The sequence below is a fragment of the Meriones unguiculatus genome (assembly GCF_030254825.1).
Source record: "Meriones unguiculatus strain TT.TT164.6M chromosome 13 unlocalized genomic scaffold, Bangor_MerUng_6.1 Chr13_unordered_Scaffold_34, whole genome shotgun sequence".
Taxonomy (NCBI): Eukaryota; Metazoa; Chordata; class Mammalia; order Rodentia; family Muridae; genus Meriones; species Meriones unguiculatus.
Window position 1 is genome coordinate 8,407,436 of NW_026843646.1, and position 27,100 is coordinate 8,434,535.

The 27,100-nt window shown below is 36.6% G+C and overlaps 1 protein-coding gene across 4 annotated transcripts in view; it reads right to left on the reverse strand.

Moving 5' to 3' along the window:
• Positions 1–4,805: 4,805 nt before the first annotated feature.
• The window catches only part of LOC132650872 (zinc finger protein 431-like), a 37,733-nt gene continuing 15,438 nt past the window's right edge, over positions 4,806–27,100 (reverse strand). For 3 of the 4 annotated variants that reach the window (XM_060376206.1, XM_060376208.1, XM_060376209.1), the window contains exons 3-5: positions 8,278–8,404; positions 8,014–8,074; positions 4,806–6,631 (exon numbers count right to left, since the gene is read on the reverse strand). In XM_060376206.1, coding sequence (XP_060232189.1) covers positions 5,410–6,631; positions 8,014–8,074; positions 8,278–8,404 — 1,410 coding nt within the window. In that variant the 3' untranslated portion in view covers positions 4,806–5,409. Of the gene's footprint in view, positions 6,632–8,013; positions 8,075–8,277; positions 8,405–14,196; positions 14,415–27,100 lie in introns of all 4 variants that reach the window. The other variant, XM_060376207.1, reaches the window with a different exon arrangement.

Consider the following 27,100-nt stretch of genomic DNA (forward strand, 5'->3'; position numbering starts at 1 on the left):
TAAGAAGCCAATATAAATGAAATCACCACATAAGAAGAAAGTCCCAACTGGAAATCTCGTCACTAAAGAAAGCATCCAGTAATGGTAATAGTTTATATTTAACTGAGGTATTGGCCAAAGTTGTGTGATCGTAATCCCAAAACAATACAGGCTTTTGCCAAGACTATAGGCTGCTCTCCATGAATTGACTGCAATGCCCTCTTGCTGGAGACAACACTTACACTTACATGGAGCATATTTAAATACAGCTTGTGCCTACATAGAACCTTCACACTTACATTCTAGCAACTTTGATATGGGAAGTACTCTGCAATTACAAGAGGAGAAATATAAACACTAACCTAGCTACCAAACTTTTGAACTATAACAATGTCCTACCTGTAAGACATATTAGTGCAAGAGTTATTAGAGTAAATAACCAATCTATAGTTTGACTTGAGGCCCACTTCACATGATGCAATCCACACCTGACACTGGATTATTGATCAAGAAAAAGAAATTACATAGCTCGGGGTTGTAGGGAAAAAGCAAATACTATGCTCTACTAAAAGTAATAAAATGACCCTTGCCAAAATTCTGCTATACTCACAAACCAGCATCTTGTTCATCCATCATCAAAGAAGCTTCCTCCTGCAGCTGATGGAAACAAATTCAGAGACCCATAGAGAAAGTAGACAGTTAGTCAGACCTCAGAATATGCCCTCCAGGCTCTTCAGTAATTCAGTCAGAAGAGTATAAGAGCCAGAAAGGATAGAGCATATCAAAGAACAAAGCACTATAAATTAAGAGGACTGAAGAATAGATAAACTGTGATAGACCGAGGCAGCATGCACAAGGCCTTTAGTGTTCTCTCCCTAGCCCTATCTCTAATTGATAAGTGCTTGCAAATGAAAATGTAGTTTTCTCCAAGGGACACTCATTTTCTCCAAGGGACTACTCTTAATTGTACATTTAAGAGTACATTCCAAAAGGTAGATGGCCAAAAATTTCCCTCACTGGCAAGTTTGGATTCTTATGTACTAGAATTCTGGCATTGATTTAAAATGTTTTTATCATAGTTCTCATTTTAATTTGCTAAAGAATTTTTTTTCTATTTTTAAAGCTACATGTCCTCTGTGTGTATACCATTGTTTCAAGTTTAATATTTTATGAGATTCCTGCATGTATGAACAAGTCTGCATCATTTCCCAACTTGGTCTCTTTTTGTTTTTTTTTCCTACTCAGATGTGTTTGCTTTTGTCTTTTTGCTATTTTATTTTCTTATTATAAATTATATCCCTCCTTTTTTAATATGAGGGTGAATTTATACAGGATAGAAGGGGAGATGGGAAAGAGTTGCCAGGATTAGAGGAAGGGAAAACTTTAATCCGGATGAACATATAAGTAAAGTGACTATTTTTAAAAGAAAAAAAGGAGAAGGAGGAGAATGAAGAGAAAGAAAAAGAAGAAGGAAGATTCAGAGAAAGAAGAAAAGCAGGAGGAGGAGAATATGAGAAGAAGAAGAAGAAGAAGAAGAAGAAGAAGAAGAAGAAGAAGAAGAAGAAGACAAATTGTGTCAAAAGAAATGTTAAATAGCTATGTACAAAAGATCCAGAAATTCTAAAAAGTGCAAAAAAGTAATTTATAAATAATAAAAATAGAAAAAGAAGACAAAACTCACATCAACATCCTAGAAAATATTTTCAGCAAAATAATAGAAGAATGTATCCTTAGCCTAATGAAGAAGGGGTAGCCTATAAAAGTACAAAAAGTATATAGAACAACAACAGAAAAGAAATTGTTCTCAGCACATAAAATCAAAACATTAAATGTAAAGAAAAGTATGTTAAAGAAGGGATATTAAATTTGCAAGTTGAAAATATTAAGTTGCATATAAATTCAGGCTCTTTAGAATAACTCTTAATCTCTCAAGAGAGATTCTAAACCTAGAATGTCTGAAACAAATTATATGTAATCTTTAAGGGACCCTTATTCCTATATCCAGTCAACTTTAAATAATAAATGATGAATAAAGATATATTGCATAATAAAACCAAATATGAGTAATATCTCTGTAAAACTTCACTACAGAAGCCAATCAATGGAACACTCCAATCTAAAGTGTTAACCATACCCAAGACAACAAAAAGAATGAATAATCCCAAGGATCAAATCAGAAGGCAAAAACTCCACACCATAACTACAAAATAAAGGGAAATAATAAACATTGCTCATTGAAAACTCTCGACTTGGATGTTCAATTCTCAAATAGAAAGACAGGAAGTATCAGAATGGACTAGACAACAATGTCCATTCTTCTGCTGCATCTACTGAACACTCCTTATCATCCAGATTGGACAGCATCTCTGTGTAAAAAGATGAAAGGAGACAGTAGAAGAAAGTGGACCAAAAAAGAAGTTTAGTGGAACTTTATTTTATAAAGTTCACACAAACAAATACTAAAATTCTTGAGTCAATTTAAAAGAGAGTATGGACTGTACACACTGAATGAGGAGTTCCACCATTATCCATATGAAAACAACAGATGACTTGGACTGGTCCAGCACACATCTACACTCATGTTTACTGAAGCAAAGCTTACCATGTGCTAAGATAGAATGGACTTGATTGTCCTGAATCACATGAGTGCAAAATATAATATTATTCATTTTTTTTTATTCATGGAAAACATGTACTTTTGTTTTTTTGATATTTTTAATATTATCACATTATTTCTCATTTCTCTGTCCTACCTACAAAATCTCTCATATATCCCTCTTTTGGCTCTTTCAATTTCAAGTCTTTTGTTGCCAATAACTGCTATTACATGTATCATGCATGTGTGTGAGTGTGTGTATGTGCGTGTGCGAGAGCAAGAGAGAACATTTAACATTTCAAGAATGACAATCATTTTACTTTGAAATTGTGGATGAACTCAAAATGTATCATCAAATGTTATGACCTGAGCTAGGCACAGAAATCAAACATTGTTTGACATCAGTCCTAATTGGGCCAAAAGCAGTCAGTCCTCTGAAATAAGAATTGAATAGTCAGTATTAGAGCCTGAACATCAGGGTGTAGTGGCATGGCTTGTCAAAGAACACATTTCAGTGACAAAAGGAATAATTTAAAGAAATATCTCAGGGTGCATGCATAAGAGCTTACATTGTTTACTTGAAAAATATTTACTAATAGCTTACATTGTTTACTTGAGAAATATTCTGTGTGTTTTTTAAATCTCAATAACTAAAATGTTATAATTACTGTGTAAGAGATATTAATTTATTTATATATTATTTATTCTTCCATCAATTTTCCTTCCATTTTTACCCTCCTGGTTTTAAGTAATCATTCTTTGCTCTTTTGAAAATTCAAGCCACTTTTCATAAACTATTTTTACACACAATATATCAAAATTTTATTTGTAAAATATTTTACAATATTATAATACTAGGAATATATAACAAACCACTGAATTTTATCAAGGGTATTTATTATCTATAGTATTACAGGAAAAAGGAAAATGTGAAGAGATGAAGTACTATTCTTTCTAGTTGTTTTTAAGAGACAGTTGCCTGAGTCCAGCCATTTCAGGAAAAAAAAAACTCATTTCATTTTTTTTTCTTTTTTATTGATTATTACAATTTGTTCACTTTGTTTTCTGGCTGTAAGCCCCTCCCTCATCTTCCACCAGTTACAACCTACCTCCCTCTTCTACCCCTATGTCCCTCTCCTAGTCCACTGATAGGGAACGTCCTACTTCCCTATTATCTTATCCTAGCCTATCTTATCAAGTCTTACCAAGAATGGCTGCACCTCCTTCCTCTGTGGCCTGGCAAGGCTGCACATTCCAGGAGTAGGTGATCAAGGAGCCTGCCACTAAGTTCATGTCACAGACAGATGCTGTTACCCTTAATAGGGAACTCACATGGAAACTGAGATACTTATGAGCTACACTTGAGCAGGGGTTCTAGGTGTTCTTCATGCATGGTCCTTGGTTGGAAAAGGACCCACTGGGCCCATATGTTTTGGCTCAGTTGGCCTCCTTGTGGAAGGGCTCTCACATCCAGATCTTTCTAGCTCCTGAATCTTCCATATTAACCCATGCTTTCTGCCCAAAATTTGGCTATGAGTCTAACCATCTGCTTTAATACCCTGCTATGTAGATTCTTTCAGAGGCCCTCTGTGGTAGTTTCCTGCCCTGTTCCCTTTTTCCCCCATTACAAATGTCTATCCCATTTGCCCTTCTGAATGAGGATTAAGCATCTTCCTTAGGGTTCTTCCTGTTCTTTAGATCCTTTAGGACTATAGATTTTAGTATTTTTAATCCTATATTATATGACTAATATCCACATATAAGTGAGTATATACCATGAGTGTCTTTTTGCTTCTGGATACCTCACTTAGAGTGGTCTTTTCGAGTTGCATGCATTTGCCTGCTGATTTCCTTGTTTTTAGTTGCTGAATAGTATTGCATAGTACAAATGTGCCAGAGTTTCTGTGTCTATTCCTTGGTTTGGGGACATCTAATTTGTTTTGAGATTCTGGCTATTGTCAATAAAGCTGATATGAGTATAGTTGAGCATACAATAGGTATGTGTACAGAAAGAAACTGCTACAGGCTACCACTGTTTTGATACTCTCAGAGAACTTCCTAGCTGGTGTTAGTTCACCATTCCCTACATATTCATCCACTGGACTAAAAGTTACTTGTGTAAACTGAGGCAATTGAAAACAGTAAATGTTGAGAATCAGGATTATCAATAAGTCTTCCCTAAACACCTTATTATATAATACTGTTGCATGTAATTGATATTCACCATTCATTGTATTGTTTTAAAAATAAGTTTATTTACTTTAAATTCAAATTGTAATCCCCCTCCCTTCTCTGCCCCATGACTACGTTCCATTCCTATTGCCCCTATTCCCTTTCCCCTTCAGAAAGGGGAGGTCATTTCCATTGAGCTAGTTTTACAGTTCTGTTGGATTTCAGTGGACCAAAGAACACAAAGGCTTCTCCACAATGCTTATAATCGCAGAACTCCTCTCCAGTAAGGATACTTTTATGATGATGATGACTCTAGATTTGTGCAAGGCCTCACTGTTTTAACACATTCATAAGTTCTCTCCAGTATGAATCCTTTCATGATGATGAAAATTATACAAATATATAATGGTTTCACCATGTTAAAAGCATTCGTAGGCTTTCTGTCCATTAGGATTTCTTTCATGAGTTTGAAGATGATTCTGAAGTGCAAAAGTTTATTCACATTGGATGCAGTCAGACAGCTTCTTTACAGTATGTGTTCCTTTATGTATTAAGAGATGTTACATGCAAACGTTTTGCCACATAGTTATATTCATGTGGTTTCCCTCCAGAATGTGTTGTTGTCTTAGGAGATGACTGTTACATGCAAAGGTTTTATCACACTAATTACAATCACCAGGCTTCTCTCCACTGTGTGTTTTTTCATGTTTTCGGAGACTACTCTGTTGTGCAAGGGCTTTATCATGTTGAGTATACATATAAGGTTTCTTTCCAGTATGTGTTCTATTATGCCGCATGAGTTTGCTATTTTCTGCAAAGGCTTTACCACACTGGTTACATTCATAAGGTTTCTCTCCACTGTGTGTTCTTTTGTGGCTTATGAGACGACAGTTTTGTACAAAGGCTTTACCACACTGGTTACATTCATAAGGTTTCTCTCCACTGTGTGCTCTTTTGTGGCTTAAGAGAGTCCTGTTTTCTGTAAAGGCTTTACCACACTGGTTACATTCATAAGGTTTCTCTCCACTGTGTGTTCTTTTGTGGCTTAAGAGAGTCCTGTTTTCTGCAAAGGCTTTACCACATTGGTTACATTCATAAGGTTTCTCTCCAGTGTGTGTTCTTTTATGGCTTATGAGATGACTGTTTTGTGCAAAGGCTTTATCACACTGGTTACATTCGTAAGGTTTCTGTCCAGTGTGCGTTCTCTTATGGCTTAAGAGAGTACGGTTTCGTGCAAAGGCTTTACCACACTGGTTACATTCATAAGGTTTCTCTTCAGTATGTGTTCTTTTATGGCTTAAGAGATTACTGTTTTCCGCAAAGGCTTTTCCACACTGGTTACATTCATAAGGTTTCTCTCCAGTGTGTGTTCTTTTATGCCGTATGAGAGTACTGTTTCGAGCAAAGGCTTTACCACACTGGTTACATTCATAAGGTTTTTCTCCAGTGTGTGTTCTTTTATGGCTTAAGAGATAACTGTTTCGTGCAAAGGGTTTACCACACTCATTACATTCATAAGGTTTCTCTCCAGTGTGTGTTGTTTTATGGTTTAAGAGAGTACTGTTTTCTGCAAAGGCTTTACCACACTCATTACATTCATAAGGTTTCTCTCCAGTGTGTGTTCTTTTATGGCTTATGAGATGACTGTTTTGTGCAAAGGCTTTACCACACTGGTTACATTCATAAGGTTTCTTTCCAGTGTGTGTTCTTTTATGCCACAGGAGATGACTGTTTGTTGCAAAGGCTTTACCACATTGATTACATTTGTAAGACTTCTCTCCTGTGTGTGTTCTTTTATGCCGTATGAGAACAGTGATATAGGAGAAGGCTTTACCACACAGAGTGCATTTTAAGGGTTTCTCTCCAGTATGATTGCTTTCATGCCTGCAAAGAAAATTGGCACATGTGTAAGATTTACCACAGTCATTTCATTACACTAATAAATAAATTTATCTATATGAATTAATTTCATAATTTGGTCTAATGGTAAAGAAGAATCAAATTTTAAAGTTTTATTACTTTATTTACTTTCATGGTATTCACCTTCATTATGGGTATTTTTGAAGAGCCCTGTGATGGTAAGAGCATTAGTTATGTGGTTCACTTTTATAGTACCATTTTTCTATAAGAGCTTTTTCTCAAATATATGAAGATTATTGTAAGAATTCAGAGTTTTTCCACAACAATCCCATTCACAAATTTTTGTACTGTATGAATGACACTTCATTTAAGAAGTGAGCAGGAGATGCAGAAGAAGTTCCAAATTCCTAGTATTCATAGGTATTTTCAGCAGTATGAGTTTGCTGATGAATTCACAGTGAAGTTGCAAAACCAATTAAGAGTAACCACTTTTCACAGTCAGAAAATCTACTCAAAATGGGGACTTCTATAAAATTAATTTTTCTTGGAGAAAGACAGATACACTGCTTCTTTCAATATCCCTATGCTCATGTGTCTTAGAAACATTGTGACATACGATATATCTATTAAATTACAAAAATAATAAAAGCTTCCCACACTGAATTAACACAGTTTGTTTTTTGTTCATCATAGTCATGTCATATAGGGGTTAAGGTTTCTCCACAACAATAATCTTGACTCTCATAAGCTGCTCCTTTCACTAAACTTTACAATGTTACTGCATGACTATGAGTAACACTGGTTGTACTATGACATTTTTGCTTATTAGAAGGTTTTGTACACACACTGATCACCTATTCAATGTATATACCTCTTACAATATCTGAGTAGATAGAATGAGACTAAACAGATTGGCAGTTCAACTCAGTAGCTGTAATATCCATATGATTCCATTGGTATTTTCTGTTACAACATTATTCTATTTTCTTCTATCTTAGAGGAGTACCTGAAAACACAAATCAGATACCTGACATTGAAGTACATGGAATTGTGAGATTTTAATGATCATCAGTACACTTAAAGCAGTGCTGTTTATACACTGTTGCTTTTCTTTAAAACGTCCAGGTGTGCTGGTACATGCCCTTATTCCCAGCAATTGTAGTGGCAGAATCAGGCAGATCTGTGTGATTTGAGGTCAGGCTGGTCTAACAAGCAATTCTAAGTTAAGCCACAGCTACACAGCAAAAAAAACCTTTTAAAAACAGAAAATAAAAAGAAGCCAACAAACAAAGAACAAACCAAAAAAACAAACTTCCAGGATACATTAAAATTTAAGATTCATATCTGTACCAGGACACATTAAAATTTCTTAAGATTCATATCTGTTTCATTGTGCACATAGTTACCTTTTATTACTTGTAGAACTTTGAAAATGTTCTTCGATATTATGATCTTCCCAATTGTAGCCTAAAATATAGTACCAGAAAATACATATTATTGGAAATACCATATTATTATTAAGGAAAAACATAAATGCCTATCTTCTAGAACCATGTCTGATTTGTTCACCTCATTCTACCTCATTCTCAATTGGAATTATAGAAGAGGATCAATAATAAATTAAGAGTTGTCTCCTTATTTTAAAAGTGAAAGAAAATTTGCAGTCTTACCTATAGCAGTGAGGTTTTTACAGGTCTCTAGCATTACATCTTTGTAGAGTTGTTTCTGGGAAGGTTCCAGCAAAGCCCACTCTTCTTGGCTGAATTTCACATGCACATCATTGAAGGTTACTGAATTCTAAAATATGTGATACTTGAGTACAACAGAATCAGGGGCAACAATATAAATTTATACTTCATTGGAAATATATTCACATATTTCTAGTACTTCTTTCATTTATTGACAATTGTCATCAATTGTCTAATATTGCTAATATTAGACAGTTAGGTGTTGTGCATCAGGTGAAGGAGGGGAGAAGGTAAAGCCTAAATATTAGATTGTAAAAAAACCCGAAGCCAGCTTTGAAGACCTATGTTTTAGGAGTTTCATCAGTTTGTAAAACATGAGTCTAAAGTAGCCAGGAGTCGGATTCTTGAGCAATCTATGAATTGGGTTCAGTTACTTGGGTGAGCTGGTCAGGACCCAGTCATGAAAGAAGTGGGAACGAAAAAACACAGTCACCATATTTTGTCTAGCAACAAATGACATGTTGTGATGAGGGAACACTGGCATCAGTCCAAAGACAATGTGGCACTGAATATCATGTTTTGACCAGGCCTCAGGGATATGATATATCAGTATGTGAAAAGGGGGGGGCTTGTATATTTGTGGACAGGAACGTGGACTATGATGAATACATGGATAAAAATAATGTGAGGTGGCAAACAACAACAATCATAGCTGATAAGATCATATTTGTGAGTGACCAGACAAAAGTAAAGGCATATAACACATGATTATTCTTTGATAATTGTTTTGTATATTCTCCTTTCCAAATCATGTATAGTCTATAGTTGAAAAATAAAGATTAAAGCTATTATATTATAATGGAAGTGCTAATGTTATCAATAAGTCATTCTTAGAAGAAAACTGAATAACTATGTCATATCTGAACTTTTTGAATATGATATAGCCTTGAAATAGATATGCCAATTAATGTGGACAATGACAAACAGAGAGAAGAGAGTGAAATAGAAAGAGAAAGATAGAGACAGAGATACAGAGAGAAATGAACATATGAACAGTACTGATTACATATCAGAGAAATTTATGGACATTTATTAACTACAAAAAATGATGGACAAGCTGGGTTTATTCAGTTATGCCTCTAATTCCATCACTCAGGAGGCAGAGGCAGGTGAATCTCAATGAGTTGGATGCCAGCATGATTTATGCAAAGATTTCCAGGACAGCCAGACCTATATTGTAAGACAGAGCCTCCCCTAAAAGTCAATCAAACAAATATAATAGTTAGAAAAAACTCAGAGGTCTTTGCTGAAGCTCCTACAAGGAATTATACATTCAATCCAATTCTGTATTAATCTTCCAGAAACCAGAAGTGCCACAGCTTAAACTATACCATTAATAAGATCTTACTAAAAGGAAATGCATGTTTAAAAAGTTAAAAAAAATACCAATGTAAATGCTGATGATAAATAAGCGACATAAGGCAGGAGAAATGGCTCAGCAGTGAGGAGCTCTTGCTGCTCTTGCAAATAATTGGGCTCAATTGTCAGTGTTTACATGGAACCCACTCTTATCCATTATTCTAGGATCATGAGTTCTGAGGAAATCTTCTGACTGGTGTGAGGAGCAGGCACACAAGAGGTGCATAGTCATGCATACAAGCAAAATACTCGTATTTAGTAATTAAAAAAGCAGATCCCAGATGGCAGAGCTGATTGCACACTGTGTCTGATCAGCAGGGTAGCAGAGACTGCACAGTGACCAATAGTTGGAATAGTAGGCCACAAAACACCACTAACTGTGTTTCCCAGGTGAAAGGAAACCCAATGGTGAGGGAAAAATTGGTTCCAACCTCAGAGCATTAAGCTTATCTCTGAAAAAGTTCCTGGGATGTTGAAACAGGAATGAGGTTTTCAAGCAAATGGACCCAAGAAACAAGCAGAAGTTGCAATTCTAATATCTAATAAAACAGACATGCAAACAAAATTAATTGAAATAGATAAGGAAGGATACTTCAAACTCATAAAAGGAAAATTCTACCAAGATGGTGTCTCAATTCTGGGCAAATATGCCCCAAAATCAAGGGCACCCACATTTGTAAAAGAAACAGTAATAAAGTTTAAAGAACATTTCAATCTCTACACATTAATAGTAAGAGACCATAACAACTCATTATCATTTAAGGACAGAGCAGTGAAACAGAACCTAAAATGATATATAATGACACTAATGGATGTCATGAATTAAATGGACCTACCAGATATCTAGAGAAATGTTCACCCAACCAGAAAAGAATACATCTTCTTTTCAGTACCTCATGGACCCTTCTCTAAAAATGACCATACAGTAGGTCACAAACCAGGCCTCAGCAGATACAAGATTGAAGTAATATCTTGCATCCTATCAGACCATGATGGACTAAAGTTGGATCTTGACAATAACAGAAATAGCAAAAAGCCTACACATACGTGGAAACTGAACAACTCCCTACTCAATGAAATCTGGGTCAGGGAAGAAATAAAGAACTTCCTATAGTTCAATGAAAATGAAGGCACATCATACCCAAACTTATGAGATGCAATGAAAGCAGTCTTGAGAGATTTAATAGCACTAAGTGTCTTCATAAGCTATTGGAGACTTCCCATACAAGCAACTTAATGGCACACCTGAATACTCTAGGAAAAAAGAAGCAGACACACTCAACAGGAGTAGACCACTAAATAACCAAACTCAGGGCTGAAATCAATAAATTAGGAACAAAGAGGACAGTTCAAAGAATCAACAAAACCAGGAGCTAGTTCTTTGAGAAAATCAAAAACAGACAAATTCTTAGCCAAACTAAGAAAATTGCAGAGAGACACTAACCAAATCAACCACGTCTGATAAAGAGATATAACAGACACTAAGAAAATCCAAAGAACCATTAGCTCTTATGTCAAAACCTATATGCCACAAAATTTGAAAATCAAAATGAAATATACAATTTTTGTATTGTTTCCACTTACCAAAGTAGAATCAATATCAGGTAAAAAAATTTAATAGTCTTACATCCCCTCAGTGAATAGAAGCAAACATCAAAAGACTCCCAACCAAGGACCAAATGATTTCAGAGCAGAATTCTACCAGAGCTTCAAAGAAGAGAGGATAACAATATTTTTCAAACTATTTGATAACCTATAAATGGGAGCAACATGACCTAACTCCTTTTGTAAGACTGTAGTCACCTTGATAAATCCTCAAAGACCCAAAAAAAAAAGAAAAAGAGAACTTCAGACCAATCACTCTTAAAATACTCAAATAAAATACTCACAAACTAAATCCAAGAACATTTTAAAGATATCCTCCACCATGACCAAGTAGGCTCCATCCCATGTATGCAGCAGTGGTTAAATACATGGAATCCATCAATGTAATCCATCATATAAATAAATTGAAAAAAAAACAACAACAACCACACAATCGTTTCCTTAGATGCTGCTAAAACATTTGACAATATCCAACACTTATTCTTGTTTAAAGTCTCAAAGAGACCGAGGATATAAGGCACATACCTAAAAACAGTGAAGGCAATACACAGCAATCCTATAGCTAACATCAAACTGAATGGAAAGAAAGTTAAATCAATTCCCCTGAACTCAAGGACAAGGCAAGGCTACCCACTCTCTCCAAATCTCTTCAATATAGTATCTGAAGTCCTATCTAGAGCAATAAGACAACTAAAGGAGTTTAAGGGGATACAAATTGAAAAGGAAGAAGTCAAAGTATCACTATTCACAGATGAAATGACAGTATATATAACTGTCTCCAAAAGTTCTACCAGGGAACCCCTACAATTGAAAAACACTTGAGCGAAGTGGCTGGATACAAAGTTAACAAAAAATCAGTAGCACTCCTGTATACAAAAGACAAACTGCCTGAGAAAGAATTAGGCAAACAACACCCCTCACAATAGCCAGAAAAAAAAAAAAAAAACATAAAGTATCTTGGTGTTACCCTAACCAAGCAAGTGAACAACCTATATAAAAAAGAAAAAAAAATTCAAGCCACTGAAAAAAGAAATTGAAAATAACAAAAGATAAAAAGATCTCTCATGCTCATGTATCAGTAGGCTCAACATAGTAAAAATTGCCGTATTACCAAAAACAATCTACAGATTCAATGATATACCCATCAAAATATCAACACAATTTCTTACAGACCTTGAAAGAACAATTCTCAGCTTCATGTGAAAACCAACCAACCAAACAAACAAACAAACAAACACTAGAATAGCTAAAACAATCCTGTACAAAAACAGATCTTCAGGAGGTTTTACCATCCCTTATCTCAAACTATACTATAAAGCAACAGTAATAAAAACAGCATGGTACTATTACAGAAACAGACTGGTGAATCAATGGAATTGAAGCAAAGGCTCATAAATAAACCCACAAACCTATGGACACTTGATTTTTGACAAAGAAGCCAAAACCATGCAATGAAAAAATGGCAACCTCTTTAACAAATGGTGCTGGTATAACTGGAAGTCTACATGTAGAAAAATGAAAATAAATCCATATTTACCATCCCACACTAAACTAAAGTCCAAGGTGATCAAAGACTTCCAATATAAAACCAGACACACTAAATCAGTTAGAAGAAAAAGTGGGAAAAAGCCTTGATCACATTGGCATAGAAGATAACTTACTGAAAAGAACACCAAGAGCACTGGTTCTGAGATCAACAATTAATAAATAGAATCTCATGAAACTAAAACCTTCTATGAATCAAAGAACTCTGTCAATAGAACAAATCAACAGCCTACGACCTGAGAAAAGTTCTTCACCAACCCTACATACAGCAGAGAGGGCTAATAAACAAAATATATAAAGAGCTCAAGAAATTAAACTCCAACAAACCAAATAATCCACTTTAAAACTGGAGTACAGAACTAAACAGAGAATTCTCCAAAGAGGTATAGCAAATGGTGGAAAAACATTTAAAGAAATGCTAAATATCAATAGTCATCATGGAAATGCAAGTCAAAATGACTTTGATATTCCATCAGAATGGCTAAGATCAAAACCTGAAGAGACAGCACATGCTAGTGAGGATGTGGAGAATGGAAAACACTCCTCCGTTGCTGGTGAGAGTGCAAACTTATATGACCACAATAGAAATCATTCTGATGCTTTCTCAGACAATTGGTAATAGTGCTACTTCAAGTCTCAGATATATTATTCCTGGGCATATTTCCAAAACATGATCCACCATTCAATAAATACATTTGCTCAATTATGTTCACAGCATCTATATTCATAATAGCCAGAATTGGGAAACAACCTACATATCTCTCAATGGAACAACGGTTACAGAAATTGTGGTACATTCACACAGTGGAATGCTACTCACATATTAAAAACAGGGAAATCATGAAATTTTCAGGGAAATGGATGGAACTAGACAAGATCATCCTGAGCGAGGTATCCCAGAACCAGAAAGTCATGCATGGTATATGCTCATTTATAAGTGGACAATAGCTATAATACAGGACAAACATACTACAATCCACAGACCTAAAGAAGCTAAATAAAAAGGAGGACCCTATGAAGGATGCTCAATTCTCATTTAAAAGGGCAAATAGAATTGATACCAGATGTGACTGAAGAGAGGGAACAGGATGAGAGTCTATCATACATGTCCTCTGAAAGACTCAACCCAGTAGGGGATTGAAGCAGTTGCTAAGACTCACAACCAAACTTTGGGCAGAGCACAGGGAGTCATAGGAAAGAGTGGGGGGATAGAAAGACTCAGAGTTGACAGGAGCTCCATAAGAAGACCAACAAGGCCAACAAATCTGGGACTGTGGGGACATGCAGAGACTGATGCATGCACCAAAGTCCGTTCATGAAGAGAACACATACCCCTGCTTGGATGTAGCTGATAGGTAGCTCAGTCTCCATGTTGGATCCATAGTAAGGGTAGCAGGGGCTGACTCTGACATGGACTCTGTTGCCTGCTCTTTGATCACTTTCCCATGGTGGAGGAGGCATTAGTACACCACAAAGGAAGAGGATGTAGACAGTCCTAGTGAGATTTGATAAGTTGGGGTCAGCTGGTAGGAGAGGAAGGTTCCTCCTATCTGATAAAATGGGACAAGGGGGGAAGAGAAATAGAGGATGAGATGAAGAAGAGACAAGGGAGGAGGCTACAATTGAGATGTTAAATTATTTTTAAATTTTATTTATTACAATTTATTCTCTTTCTATACCCACTGTAGCCCACTCCATCATCTATTCCCAGTCCCAACCACCCTTTTTCTTTTCTCCTATGCCCTTTCACTAATCTGATATGGAAGTAACTCCTCCCCTTCTATCTGACCCTAGCTTATCAGGTCTCATCAAGGATGGCTGCATCATCATTCTCTGTGGCCTTGCAAGGCTGCACCTACAAGAGTAGTGATTAAGGAACCAAGTTCATGTCAGAGAATAAATTATAAAAAAATTAAATAAAAATAAATTAAATGTGAATAAAATGAATGAATAAAGTTAAAAAAAAAACAGGTTGGAAGAATGTCACACCCCTGCAATTTAATGACTCAGAAATACCAGACAGTGGTAATGTCATGAATACATGCCCCATAAAAAATTAAATATACTCTCTGCCAAATTTCAAATGCAAGATTTGGATGAAGATCACCACAAAAACCTATGCTTACATAGACAAAACAAAACTAAACTAAAAACCCAAAACCCTACATTCCAGACTCAGCAGGCAATGATGATGTTGATGCCAGGCATGTTGGCCTAAATTTTACCCCAACCCTCAACTGGAGTTATACCTGTAAGTGAAAAACCTGCCTGGTGTACATACTGACTTTCAGGACAGCCTGGGATACACAGAAACTTTTTCATTCAATGTCAAAACCAGAAACATCTTCTCTGATAGCTCTTTTGATTCAATCAAATAATTGCTGAACAAATTCACTATTGGCTTATGGCCATCCCATGATGAAAATCACTGAAGTACAGTGATCCTAAAATTTGGCAATAACTCATACACTGTTTAAATGTCCAAAGTCTCTTCTGACATATAAGAAAATCTCTTGACTGCCACATCAGAAGCAAGTTACATCAATCCTACATAGATGCACAGAATACTCCTTCCTATTCCAGTAGAGAGGAATGTATATATAGTGAGGGAAGACTGTACCAAGGAAAGAAGACCAGCAAGGAAAACAGCAAATCTTATTGCTGTTTCAAAAGTCTTAGAGAGTCCTATCTATGCAATGTCTCATATATCTCTCAGATTGGTTACTTCCACTCCCTATAGGCAGCACTCTATGACAGGTATCTCATAACTTAGGTATCTCAACAGCTTGTAGTGTCAAGATGCAACTCAGGCTTCACCCTCACGGCTTCATGCAATGAATCTTTACAGTACCTTTACTGGTGATCTGACTCTGCCAAACACAGAAGGCTGGCACAGTGCTGAATAGAAACCACAAAGAATCTATTATGTTAAATTTTGCATCTTTCTTGTTTCCGGAAAAAGCACAACATGGGTGAGCCTGTCAATTTGAATTCAAAATTGGGATGAACTGTGCCACACATGGATCATTTGGAGCAGGCTTTATATGAAGTTCATTCCTGGCACTAGGAATCACTTTGAGTCCTCCTTCCATTAACAGAAGAATTATCAGGAAGGCATTTACTCTATGAATATAATTTTGGGCTTCAAATCCAGGACTAGGACCACTTCTTTGATAGTGATAATCTCTTTGAAAAATTCTGCCTCTATTGCATCACGTGACTGCCATCTGAAACTACCTAGTACTGTTTTTCTCTACAAACCAAAGACTTTACATTTATTTCTTCTCTACTTGTCTCTTTCTTTCACTGTGGTCCTGAATGTCTTTGTAATAATAACCATTCAACAGACTCAATATTCCATCTAAGAAATCCTGTCCATCAATTTTAATTCTGCCTCACTCAATTTCAAGGCATGGGCAAAATAAGTTTGATTTGAATCTAAAATATCACACAAATGACCTCTAGCTTAATTTTCCATTGAGTCTATTGTTCACTGAAATCCTATCACACGGACGTCCTCTGTCTTCATTAATCTCAATACTCTGATCTTCTAGGTCCTCACAGAACAGCTGATGAATCTCTGTGTACAGCTTTGTAATGCTTTTGCCATCTTAAATCCTGATGTTTTCCACAGTCCTTAAAAAGAGAACATTCCAAGATTCTGTCCAGCAGCATAATCGCTCTTTGCATATAAGTTTTTCTTCTAATTTGCTACTTTGTTGTTGTGACTAAATCCTCTAACTAAAAGAATCTCAGGTCATGAGTAGGTTTACTCATTTAATTTGGTACTGTCAGATCACAGTCCATCATTTTGGGAGCTTAGTATAGAAAGTCACGCTTGAAGAAAATTAAGGCAAAAGCCTTAATAAAGTCTGGAATTCATTAACACAGGAGAACCACAACAATCTGAGATCAATAATTATTAAATGGGATCTCAAGAAACTGAAAAGAACACTATCAATAGAACAAAACAGCAGTCAATAGATTGGGAAAATTTCTACACCAACCCTATATCAGAAAGAAAGGTAATAGCCAAAATATACAAAGAACTTAAGAAATTAAACAACAACAAATCAAATAATCCAATTTAAAAATGGGGTTCAGAGCTAAACTGAGAAGCCACCAGAGAGGAATCTCAAAAGGCATAGAAGCACTTAAAGAAATGATCAAAGTCCTTGGACATCAGACAAATGGAAATCAAAACAATTCTAAGATTCCATCTTACACCACTCAAACTCAAGTGACAACACATTCTGGTGTGGATGTGGAGAAAAGGGAATTTTCTTCCACTGCTGATGGGAGTGTAAACTTGTACAACTTCTCTAAAATCAATCTGGTGTATTCTCAGAAAACTGGGAAGAGTTCTACCTCAATACCAAGCTATACCACTACAGGGAATATATCCAAAAGATGGTCCATTATAGAATAAGTATATTTGTTCTACTATGTTCATACCTGTTTTATTCATAACAGCCAGAAACTGAGGAATGGATAAAGAACTTCTAGTACATTCACACAATGGAATACTCCTCAGTTATTAAAAATAAGAAATCATGAAATTCATGCAAATGGATCGAACTAGAAAAGATCATCCTGAGAGAAGTAACCCAGACACAGAAAAAAAACATACTGCTTATAAGCAGATATTAGACCTATAATACATGATAAGTATACTATAATCCACACACCCAAAAAAGCTAAGTAACAAGAAGGGTCCATGGGAGATTGGCAGAATGTTACTCAGAATAAAAAACAGAACAGACAGCAGAAGTGGATGAAGAGAGCGAACTGGGAAGAAGTTAGAATGGGGAGGAAAACAAATGTGGGTATCAGATGTGGGTAGAATTATAGTAGGAGGTGAGAGGGCTGGGAACAAGAAGGGAAACTGAGGGGGTTTCTCTTTGGAGTCATTTGACAGGGAAGGTTCCTGAGAGGACCTGGGTGTGACTCTAGCTGAGACTCCTAATGGAGGGTCAGGGGAAAAGAGACATGGAAAATGAAATGACCATCTCCTAGCCAAACGGGACTAGTGTAGAGAGGGAACAACAACTGAACCACAAAACCCATGATCCAAAAATTACCCTGCCTACTACAAGTTTAGCTATAATGAGGGAACAAAGATTGAGAGAAAGTCCAAACAGTAATTGAGCCAACCTGAGACCCACCTTACACTAGACAGCCAACCAATGAAACTGTAAATGTTGCTTTGCTGTACTTGTAGAAAAGAGCCTAAACATACCTGTTATCTCAGAGGCTCCAACTAGCAACCAATGGAGACTTATGCTGGAACTTGCAAGTAAGCATGGGGTGGATCTCTAGGAGTCTAATGGAAGTACTGGGGGAAAAATGGAAGAACCTGAAGGGAATAGGAAGCGACAAGAAGACCAACAGAGACAAGTAACCAAGATCCGGGGTAGGGTTTACAGAAAATGAGACATTAACTAAGGAGCATGATGCATGTTCTCTTGAAATTATCTGTACAATGGGCAGCTTGGTCAATGTGGGTTGAGTGGTAAGTGGAGGGCACTGTTTCTAATAGGAACTCTACTGCCCACTTTTAGATAATCTCCCCCTGTCAGGTGTACCTTGCCTGCCCTTAGTGGATGAAGATATGCTCAGTCCTGATGTGACTTGATGTGATGCAATAGGGTGACACAGGGAGAGTAGGGCTCCATTTTTCTTGGGGGGGGAAGGAAGAAGGGTGAGGGTGGACTGAGAGGAGGGGAAGGAGGGATAGCCTTTGGATGTAAAGCCAAAAAAACAAAATAATTTCTTTAAAAAAATTAAAATACTTAGAGAGAGAGAGACAGTGGGCTTGAGAGGGGATAAGGGAGGAGGCTGTAGCTGGGATACAAAACAAATATAATAAATAAAAGTAAAAAAAAAAAGAATAATATTAATACATTCTCTGAAATATCCAGAGTGCAAACTGGCAACAGGACCTTGACCATCAAATTAGAATGGTCAAAATAAACCCCCAAAAGTGTCATCAAGTCTTCATATATCTGTCATAGCCTAAGAACACAGTCATATTACACACATATAATATGCTTTTATGAAATAAATCTCATTGTTGTGACATTACCTATCACCTCTAGAATATTCTCTTACAAGGCAGAACTTCAGCATGATGTGCCATATAGTAACAAATGAGAACATAAAGAAGCATGTAAGTTTAAACAATACATACCTACACACATACATTCTATTAAGCATTTTAACATTAACATTGGGTAAAATTTGTTGACAAAACAGAACACATTGGGGGTACATCTTCCATCTTTGCACATCAGAAAGCTGACACATGAGAATCAAGAATTCAAATGTAGCCTTGACTAATTACTAACATTCAAGCCAGGTATGAAAACGAACATCACCATCTAAGAAATCAGTCCCCAATTTTACCTCTACGTTAATTAATTTTTTAGATCATGATCAGTATGAGAAATATTTGAGGCCAAAATTACCACACAAATGACCTCTAGCTTACTTTTTCATGGAGCCTATTTTCCACTGAAATCCTATGACCTCCACTTCCTCTATATGTACTACACTCAACATACTGAACTTCCAGGTCCTACAGGAAGAGCCAATTAAGCTTTGGATTTTGCCATCTCAAGTTCTGATATTTTACACATTCCTAAAAAAGAGAACATTCTGAGGTCTGCCAGGAGCAAAGTCACTTTGGAATAACTTTTTTTTTCTCCTAAAATGCTACCGTGCTACTGTGATTGAATCCCCTAACCACAAACATCTCAGGTCATGAATTGGTTTGCTTGTTTGGTCAAGTATGATCAAACTCCATCATTTTTGAAGCTGAGGAAACTCAAATTTCATGAAAACTTAGGCAAAAACCATGGCAATTATTGTTTCCTGCCTTGCTCTCTTGTTTCTTCATCATTTTGTGCTTAGCTAGCTTTCTTATCCAACCCTGGGCCGCTTGCTCAGGGATACTGCCACCCTCAATTTAAGAGCCGTCTATAGAAATCATCAGTCAACACAATCTCTCACCTACATAGAAAACAGACATTTTCTCATTACTTTATTATTATTATTATTATTATTTAGTTTATATCCTGCTTGCAGCTCTGTACATCCTCTTTTCCTGGTATCATCCTCCCACCCTCTTCCCCTACTCTTCTTCCTCTTCTTCTCAGGCAAAGGGAGCCTCCCCATACCATCTCTCCTCAACACATCAAGTTACATATGAACTAAGTGCATCCTTCCCTGAGGCCAGACAATGAAGCCCAGCTAGGGCAAAGTGATTCATAAACAAGCAGCTGTGTCCATGTCACTAGTTAGCCCCCATTTCAAAGGCTAGGTGACCAACATGAAGACATCTTGGATATGTGTAGGGTGCCTAAGTCCAGAATCAGCCATTTTATGATGGAATGCTACCAGCTGAATTTACCATGGAAAAAATAACTCAGAATTTTAAGCAGGATTATGAAGAAGTATTACACATAGAGACAAATATGACTTCTGTACTTACTTTACAACACAACAATGAAAATTGTGCACAATTTTTGTGAAAGAACACAGTAAAAATTCCAAGAACATAAGCCCCAAAATATAGTCAAGATTTCTTCAAGATACCTAAGGATACTCAACCCAGAATAATTTGAAGTAGACATATGTTACCTCTGATTGTATACATATAGAAATTAAATAAACAGAAATGTAATGACTCCCACAAAAATAACCCAATTAACCCCTATACTATTCTAGATACAATTGATCTTTTCTTTTAAAGTCCCCATGCTCTAGACCTCTCTCTGTAAATGGAGGTCACCAGAAAGGTGGGCTATTGGGCTGTAGGTCATTCCCCCTAGTGATTTCAGGCAAACCCAGTCCTACTGATTCCCATAAACAAAGCAATGTTAAACAGTAATTTTATGTCTTGTTATTGCCATATGTATTCCAGCACAAGATGTGAAATCTGTCCTATGTAACTGCATAACACCATATAAACTTGAGACACCTCTGCAGCTCAGAAACGACTTTTAACCCTGGAAGTGAGTTCCTTAGGCCACAACATTGTGGCTGCTGTTATTGGAAAGATAAAAGGATGCTAATCAAATACTCATGAAGTTTCATCTACATTTCTTCCTTGACATCATTTTGTAACCTATTTGTAAAACTGAAATATTTTTCACAAAAAAAATTAATTAGGAAACAATGTTTAAAACTTCCAGAAATCTGACCTTCATTTTTTTTCCAAACTGTCTTCCTACTGCACACACAATAGACAGCTCATTATATGTCTCAAATGGGTAATTTTTAAAACTCTGCTGTGTACAGACTTTAACTTAAGAATTTAGAAATTTTAACCAAGAGAAAGGCAAAGTCATGCATCTGGGGAGCAATAGACTGGAATCAATGTGACCTGAGCCAACAAAACTTGTCTCAGAAATATTTTCCCAAAAGGCTGAAAATGCAGCCATTACAGAATTAATATCCACAACCAGGAAGAAAGAATGCCACACACAATTAAATGGTTAATTAAAAGAGTTCTCTTTAATAGTAGCATGTGTCCAGTTCTAGTTAATGGTATAAGAGAAGTCAGCCTAAAGCTGATTTTGTACTCCATACATGCAGTCTTCCTTAAGTCTCTTTTAGGATCCAGGTTATATATTAAACAGTTTCAATATGGGCTAGAGAGTTCAAGTCGAGACACTGAGTCAATTGGAAGATTTACACAGCAAAAATATTCTTAGAATGATTTCTGTAATCCATTCCTCTACTACAGTAGGTCATTATTCAGTGACATGGTATAAGTAAGAGGTCTCAGAGGTTTAAAATATTAGGAAAAGTAAAAGGTAGAAAATGCAAAAGCTAGGGTGGGAAGGTTTTGCATGAGCTATATCTTATACTAAGTAAGCTTCTTAAGAAGAATAGGACCTTGTACACTACTTCCTGGGGAGAAATGGAAGGAAATAGGAGACATCTATGAATTGATCAGACACTCATAAAGTGGAATAAAATCATGAGGAGTATAATAAAACAATACTGCACAAGGGGGAACACAGGATCTCAAGAACATTATTTATCAAAACCACAGTGACTTTTGAACTGATGAGGGTATCTCCATGTGTTGGAAAGAGTTGGGTTCTGAGAATCTGAAGGAAACCCTCCTCAAATGCCCCAACCCTGCAGCTCAGCCTATTGTTAGTTTTAGAAAAGGATCACTGCTTTATTTTAAATACCTCAGAATCTTGGGGGAAATCTCCCAAAGTGCAGGCCACAGGTTGTACTGGCTCTGCCAAACATATTTGAGGAGTGTGAGAAGAAGTTAGATGATTCTACATACATGAATCTCTTGAGGAAAGCTCTGTTTGATTATAGCAGCCCCCAACACAACAGTATTTTCCCTGTTCAATTGGTTTTAACCAGATGTCTTCTCCATGTGACAGAGCTAGGCTTTTCTCAAGAAGAAAACTGCAACTTTTTGGCACACCAGTCTTTAATGTTGGCTGTGAGTCTGTAATGGAAAGTAAGCAGCTTGTTAGATGTGTCTTCTTTGACATGGAGATGGGCCAATGGTTGCTATGAATCAGTGCTGTCTCCCTGGTTATGACTGGAGACAAATTTGTTGACTATCCTCTTGAGCAATCACGTATTTCCTAGCATCCTAATCTCGAACAGGCCTCCTTGGAATGCTACTTATCTACTTAGCCCTTAGCTAAATTCTACTTGATTTGACTTCCTTTCACCTAAGTATTGGTAAATCCCTTACATGAACAATTCTACCCAATTATATCATAGCTTTACAACGAAGGGCTACTCAACACATACATTATTTTCAACCTCCACAAAATTTACTCCAAAGGAATCTTATACCTGAATGTTAAATGCTTGGTAGAACTTGGTAAAGATACTAGAAACTAGGCCTCTCTGAGTTTGTGTCCTACCAAGGACATTTCTATGTTCAAGCCCCTGCTGCAAATACTTTGTGAACATGTAGTCCCACTGTGTATAAGGAGGCGGACTCAAGAGCCCAGCCTTCTCCAGGCAGCTCTTCTATTTTGCTCTTCCATTTTACTAGCAAGATTAAACTAACTTCACATCCCCAAGCATGCAGTGCAATTTCGCACTCAACCCCTTAAAACATTTTTCTGATTATCAGTTAACTGGTTTAAATTGCTGTTATCTTAACCAAAGTGCCTAAATCGTAAAAAATATATCACTTACCAAGCCCTACCTTACTATAGACAGAGGACACACTTCTTTGCTCACTTTTCACTTTGAGCTCTGGACCAAATGTCAAGAGATATAAATTAAGGGCCTTGGATTCCAGACTAAATTTCTTGGAAAAGAGTTAAAGACCTTGAGCCCAGTATCCTAAAACAGCAGAGCACTAACAAAAACTCCCTTGCTTAATCCACAATGCTAAAACTTGATTGGAAGACCCCAACACTCGCCATGGGGCCCCCGCTTTGTGGAGTTAACACTTTAAATACACAATAAAGCTTACCATGGGGCACCATTCAGATCCTGAACTGGCCACCTCCCTGAGCTCAGAAAATACAGCTTTCATTTTAACCTTCTGTGTCTTGGCTTCCAACTGGAACCCATTATAGTAAAGATATTCAGATAAATGAGCTGTGGTCACAGCTCAGACAGATATCATTAAGTTGGCTGATTCTGGCTGCCAGAAGGACGGCTCCTACCCAGCTCCAGGAAGGACCCTACAAGGCAGCTCCTTATGTTCAGCCTCCTGCTCCAAAAGGTAAAAAAAAAAAAAAAAAAAAAAAAAAAAAAAAAAATCAGGTAATTTTCTGGTGTTATGTGGAATTATAGGTGTCTCTGCTCACTTATTTCCAAAATAGTACTCTTTCTTCTCTACAATAAAACTAAAGTTTGGGGCTGGAGAGGTGGCTCAGCAGACACGAACAATCTCTTTTCCTTCAGAGGTCCTGAGTTCAATTCCTGGCAACCACATGGTGGCGCAAAACCATCTATATTGAGATTTGTTGCCCTCTTCTGGCATGCAGGCACACATGCAGACAGAACTTTAATAAAATGAATAAAATCTTAAAATAAAACAACAAAAAATAGTTTGAATAATATTCACAATAGAAATAAATACAGAATGTAATGCACTATTTATACATTAACTATATAATACATTAAGTATATAAAAACTGATATTTTAAAATGTTAAGTGTTTAAACATGTTTTCCCAATAAAAATAAAAGTGTTACCGTCTAAGGCAGGTTAGCTGATCAGAACAAAACTAAGAAAAGTGTCACTTGTCTAAGACATTTTTATAAAAATGTCCAAGACATTTTTATTCAACTGTAATTTATTGTCATCATTTTAATTCAATCAAAACAAGTCAGTATGTTTCTTAACTCATTTTCACGTCATGCAGCATGACTCATTGGCAGAAAGCGCTCATACCGTCAAAATAAACCAACTTTTTCCATTTTTATAGTATACTATAAAAGCACATTTGCTTTATATTTCTATAACAACTCTTGTGCTAAAAAGCCTGATATTTTTCCTTCTCCACATATCAAATGAAAATATGTTACAAAAATTCTTTGAAAGTGATTGCTTCACCTAGGTTGTGCTGTTTCTGCCCTTCATTTTCTATTGCGAACTATAAGGTAGACAAGATGACTGAAGCTCTCCTACCCAATGGACAAATGGGAATGTAGCAAGATTGAAATCAGAGAGAGAGAAGTTTGATTTGACACTGCTTATACTGTAATTATATGCTGTTTCATGACCAATATAGCACTGACTGTGAGAGTCTTTTATAAGTGTGTAATCCTTTAACCATTGCTATTGTCTTCATTCATTTACCATACTGTCCTCCTGGCCTCAACAAATGAGGAATTAGATTATTTTAAAAGTTATGCCACCACAAATATAAATGCAATAAGCATGAGAATTCAGATAATTCTTTAAAAATAATCAAAATACATGAAAATTTACTGAGAAGACTGTTGGGATCAATCACAACTCTGTCATTTTATGAGAGCTCTGTGCAATGCTGGCACACATAAACATGGATACTAGGAGAATGTGTGAAAACATGGTATACTGTGCTGTTTTTGGAAATGAGGGGGTGTGGGTGTAGGTAATATCTGCAAATACATCAGATTACATACACTAAATACTTGCAGTTTTACATTGACTATAACAATACAATTTGATGTTACCTAAATTTAGTTTGTATACACGGGAAGTCCCAAATTCAAGAGTTTATTTTGTATGCTAACAGAAGATCCCATATCACATTCAAATTTATTGTTCAATTCTGGACCATGTTTCATTTTCACTTTTTGTCTTCTTAAATTATACTTGGTGGGATAGCTTTTCTGATAACAATGTATTTTGTGCCAGTAAACTCTATACTGAAGTCTTCTTTCTATAGCTGTGTAAATTATTTCATATCACTTTCAATTTTATACACTAACTGTAGGTTGCTAAACAAATTATTATGTAGGATAATATCTACACTTTTATACTGTAATAAACAACACCAATGGAATGATGTATTTAAAAAACAAAGATGTTGGTTATTTTCTATTTCAATATGAATTCAACAGAATCTAAAGAAAATTTCTATGAATTTCTAAGAGGAAAGCTGATTCCAAAGCCATATTCTATGAAAAACAACACAGAATTCCAAATACGATAATGAAGTAAGATTGCACACATGGGCAACTGTGACCTCAAAACGTATCTCAGAGCTACAACTATCAAGAATGTGTACAACAGTTCTGACAAAATTAGGAGATGAAGAGAAAAAGCCAAAATCATAAGCCTAAAAATATATTCAAGTTTTCCTCAAAAGACCCAAGGAAACTCTGCCAGGAAAAATGTGTACTTGACCATATGTACTTTTGGTTATATGTGTACAGAAATTAAATACACAGAGACTTCAAAACTCTTACAAAAGCAACTCAAACTGACCGCTAACATACATTTCTGACCCACTAGCTACTGTAGATGGATTTTCTAAAAAGAGAGGCCACATGCTCTATGCTCTGGAGCTCTCTGTGGAAAAAAAGTGATCAAAAATGTGGGCTACAATTCTCCAGCTGCTCATGACTTCTTATGGTTTCAAGCAAATCCAGCCACACTGAAAGCCACACACAAACCAATGTGGTGAGTGTTTTCATGTTTGCTTACACCCACATGGACTGTGCCATAAGATATGGAATCTGCCTTATCCACCTACCCAACACCATGCACACCTTAAAAACCTCTGCATCTCAGAAATTCCTTTTGTGTCCTGAAATTAAATTTTCTGGAATCATACCACTGTGGTTGAAAGCAGCAAAAAGATAAAAAGATTCCAAACAAAATTGCTGAAGAATGCACATCACCCCTTTTCTACCAGCTTCAAAACTATTTATAAAATTTGGCCACAAAACTGAATGTGAAATGCAAGGTCATCAGTTTTCCACTCTGTCTTCCCACCACACACCAAAAGCAATGTGTGTGTGTGCGCACTGGACAGTGATATTTTAATCATCACAGCTTTAAACTGCCAGGACTGCAGAGGAATTTTCCCATGCCCCCGCCCACCACCCCCAAGCAATCCACACTCAAGGGAGAGTCAGAGACCATGGACCATTCCCCAAGTCACCACATACATCAACAGAACAACAGTTGACCTCCAGTCTCACCAGCACCATATCAGACTCTGAGAACTTAGCAGACCTATTCCTGCTGGTTTTGGGACAGTGGCCCACACATTCCCCATTGCATGGTTTGTGGTCCCCCTCACAATTCTCTTCAGCTGCATTAGAAAAGAATCCTGGAAAGAAACTATGAGCTACCTCCCACTGGTGCTGCTGATTAGTAGGTCTGCCCAGGTCCCCTCCTTTCCTTTGACCACCTAGCTGGGCTTCAGGACAGTAGCAACTCCTCTACTGGAGGATCAGATCAAATGACTCAGACAGCTGAGACCTTCCCAGCTGGGCCCTTCTACCTTAGGGACAGACAGAGCCCTACTCTAAGAAATCTGTATTTTATTACAACTTTCCAGTCTCCAAGATACAAGGAGACAGTTCCTCTTCCAAGTCACAGGTTCCTTTGTGTGCACGTTCCAACACACAATCAATGTTCAGTGCAGCTATCTCTACCTCATACCTGAGAAATCCCAAAGCCAAACAAGTCAAAGTCAAACACTAACAACAATTATAGCAAAAAGTGACCATGAATTTGAAAGTAAGGAGTGGTAAATGGGAAATGAATGAAAAAAAGATTAAAAAAA